At 30.5% G+C, this 3,452-nt stretch overlaps 1 protein-coding gene across 1 annotated transcript in view; it reads right to left on the bottom strand.

Moving 5' to 3' along the window:
- Positions 1 to 3,248, bottom strand: part of muc13a (mucin 13a, cell surface associated) — a 26,563-nt gene extending 23,315 nt beyond the window's left edge. Inside the window, exons 1-5 of the mRNA XM_079420814.1 lie at positions 3,051 to 3,248; positions 1,186 to 1,245; positions 1,024 to 1,071; positions 813 to 853; positions 679 to 734 (exon numbers count right to left, since the gene is read on the bottom strand). Of these exons, the coding sequence (XP_079276940.1) occupies positions 679 to 734; positions 813 to 853; positions 1,024 to 1,071; positions 1,186 to 1,231 (191 nt within the window). The 5' untranslated portion in view covers positions 1,232 to 1,245; positions 3,051 to 3,248. The remainder of the gene's footprint in view (positions 1 to 678; positions 735 to 812; positions 854 to 1,023; positions 1,072 to 1,185; positions 1,246 to 3,050) is intronic.
- Between the last annotated feature and the right edge of the window lie 204 nt (positions 3,249 to 3,452).

A 3,452-nucleotide genomic window follows, 5' to 3' on the forward strand; every position in this document is an offset into this window, starting at 1 on the left:
TGAAATCCTTATAAAATCTGTTTTATTTTTTCTCAAATTCCGTTTTATTGTTTTCTTATTAATTGATTTCTGTCTTAATTGTTCTGCATTCCATTTTAATGGTTGAAATAAATTTGAATAATCTAAAAGGATGTCTAATAAATTGAATTATAAAAATGTACTCAATATTTAAACTTAATATTTTATTACAATTTGTGCAATATGGTCATATGCAGTTTGTTTGGAAATTCTTTGTTGTCGATGTTTCTGTGTTTGTTCTATGTTTCTATAATTTAATACAACTTTATTACCAAACATGGTGGTAATCAAATGAGGACATAAAACATTACCAATTCAATCTTTTAAAATGTAATCAAATGAAAATTTAACAATTCCTTTTATTTGTTGGTAAACATAGTGCTGTACAACTGAGGTTTACTATTAAAATTAATAACAAAGATTGTGTGATTATTCCTTTAAAAATAAAGCTTTATTATTATTATTATTATTATTATTACTTTGAGAAATACATTCTACTGCACAATAGTAATACATTTCTCTCACAATTAAGTTAAACAGAACTCTTGTTTTCAACTTTTATGGGATTTAAATCTGGCCCTACACAGTAGTTGTCTATAAAATATAAATCTCAGGTCTGAAATAGCAGGTCAGAGCAGAATGAGGTGTTTTCTCACTTACCGAAAAGTTTTAATTTCTGTACGGTTGGCCACAGGCCAGTATTCCAGTGCTCTGTCCTGTAGAAATAAAGAAAAAAAGCCATTTAAAATGTATTAAATTGATAGTGAAAAATGATAAATGTGCTATGCCCTTACATTCAATTGCCTCCTGTCGTTAACTCTTTGGTGTGAAACTGCTGATCATGTGAAAGAGATAAAAATGATATTAGCTATAAAATTAGGGCATGTGACGATAACAACAATAATTGATTCTGTTATTTATTTTATTTTTATTTAATTTATTTATTTTCATTTACTGGTGTTACTAGTCTACCATTGTAGACAATGACAGATCATTTGTTTTTACCTGAATCAGTCAAATTATTTAGATTTTCACATGTTGGCCCCAACAATCCTGATGGAATAGATATAATTACCATTAGTTTGACACTTTTTTGCAGTGTTTTTAAATGTAAACATTTTGCTACTGTATGTTGTACAAACATTAAAAACTTGAATAGATATTTACCTATAATAATAAATAGAACCATTAAGGGGGACATGGTCCTTTTCATGTCACCCTGTCGTCCTGCAAATACATGAAAAATTATTACAAAACTTAACAACAAAAGAAGGCAGTGCTTCTAGCAGGGGGACTTTGAGACACTGGATATAATATTACAGTCAGAAAGCATAATTTATGCTTATACTGATGCTGGTGATGTTTTCAGATTTCTTTTCTTTTAGCTCAGTTGCATTTGGTATTACCAGTCACAAAAATGTCAATGCCTGAATGGCTGGGGAAAATCTATTTCCTCTTCAGCTTGCTAGGAAGATGACGAAGCAACTTGAACAGAACAAACAGGTCAAACTGGCTTTTCTTTCTTTTTTTAATCACAGGCCACATTATAGGAGTATTAGTAAAATCTTGATGTCAGCTGATCAGATTCATTCAGTTTTTGATGACTTTGTTCAAAAGTCCAGAGATTGAATTCTTCAATATTTTATATACATTAATATATAAATATAAATATACATATTCTCATTCAACTAAGACATGTACACATTATTTTCCTGCTATTCTATCTGAAATTTAACCTGCTGGATTTTAAGTAATTTAGTTCAGACTATCATTCTCTTTCATGTCTTTAAAAATAGCAGACGAAAGTGTTAAGAATAAATTCAAATATCCAAACGACACTTTGCCTGTATATTGATTTTTGTTAATTAATAAATGAAGCCTCTTGACCTTAAGCAGTAAGCATGAAGCAGCACTATTCCATGGTTCACTGTAGGAATTTGGGTTTGTTTGTTGTGTTTACAAATTCAAGTGGTTCAAATTGACTCAAAAGGTTTTTTTTTTTTCAAGAAACACATGCACATTGACATGTTATGATGTGCAGTGTTGTACATAATTTGCAGAACAATGTAACATAATTTTAGGTACGCTATATTTTACATTACATCATACTGCTTTACAGTTGCTAGTACAGTAAAACACTAAAGGCTGTGTATTATTTACCTGATAAAATGTTTTAGAGCTTGGCATTTTCAGTATTATCTACCTGGGAAATTACCAGTATTATCTTGGGAAATTAATTCCCAAGAAAATACAACAAGTAACAAATGCAAGTTTATTTTATATAGCACCTTTCTGCAAACTCAAGGTCGCTTTACAATATCAAAACAGATACACATGACAGCAGAAAAAAGAAAGAAAAAAGATTCCAATATAAGAAAATATTGATGTTGATCAGTCAAACTCTAAACCCACTTTTTAGAATTGTCTACATTTGCCAATATTTTTGAAAGACAAGGGGTTTAAAGTGTTCCCAGACTTTTTCATAAATTGTTCATATGCCCCCTTAATGGACGTGTGATTTTAAGTGTTGATGTTTATCATCCAAATGCAGATCACTAAAAAGTCCACAGCTTACAATAAGTTATTACCAGCATTGAAAGATTATCACATGGAAATGCCATTTGAAAACAATGATCAAAGATGACGTGTGAATGTTGTGTTAAATCAATAGTGCTAAAACCAGTTTTGCATAGTTAACTGCACATCCAGTAAAATGTGTGGAGAACACATTCATTTCATTTAAAGAGACATTAATCTAATAAATAAATTGCTAATGTTTTTCAGGAAGGGAAGAGAAACCAAAAATCTCACTAAAGTAACTTGCAACATGTAAGAATAGCATCACACAGCTCTGTTACAGCTGTCCTAACAATTGTATCTGGCAGTTGATAAAATAGCAGTATTTTATTCAATTTGAATATAACAAAAAATAATCTTCATACTTGGTCTAATTTATCAGTGTGACCATTCTGAAATATATATAAATAACAAACACATAGCATTGTGATCATTTTTTAGCTGCATGCCCTTACCTATTATTAGTCTTTTGTTCAGGTCTTTAGGTTACCATAAGTGTAATAAAATCCAGATCACATTGCAAAAAATGATATAGATAAGCCTAGTTTTTCTTCCTTTTTGAGTGATGACTAAACTAGTCAGATCTTTTCTTCCAGTTAAAGTTCAGTGAGTTGATCCTTAGTCTACGTTGCAATTTTCTTCACTGCTGTCACAAGTGGAGCAGCACAGAGACATCTTTGAAATGTAAAGCATGTTTCTGAATTTGCACATCACTACCTGAATTTCCGCATTGCATCTCTGTTTGACGCACTCTCTGGAATTGCCTATAGGGAAGCTTAGCTGATCTCACTTTAATTTTTATATGATATTATGCTTTTAAGAATAAATTTAATATATACACTGTACAACATGACCGT

This window comes from Barbus barbus (genome assembly GCF_936440315.1).
Source record: "Barbus barbus genome assembly, chromosome: 7".
NCBI lineage: Eukaryota > Metazoa > Chordata > Actinopteri > Cypriniformes > Cyprinidae > Barbus > Barbus barbus.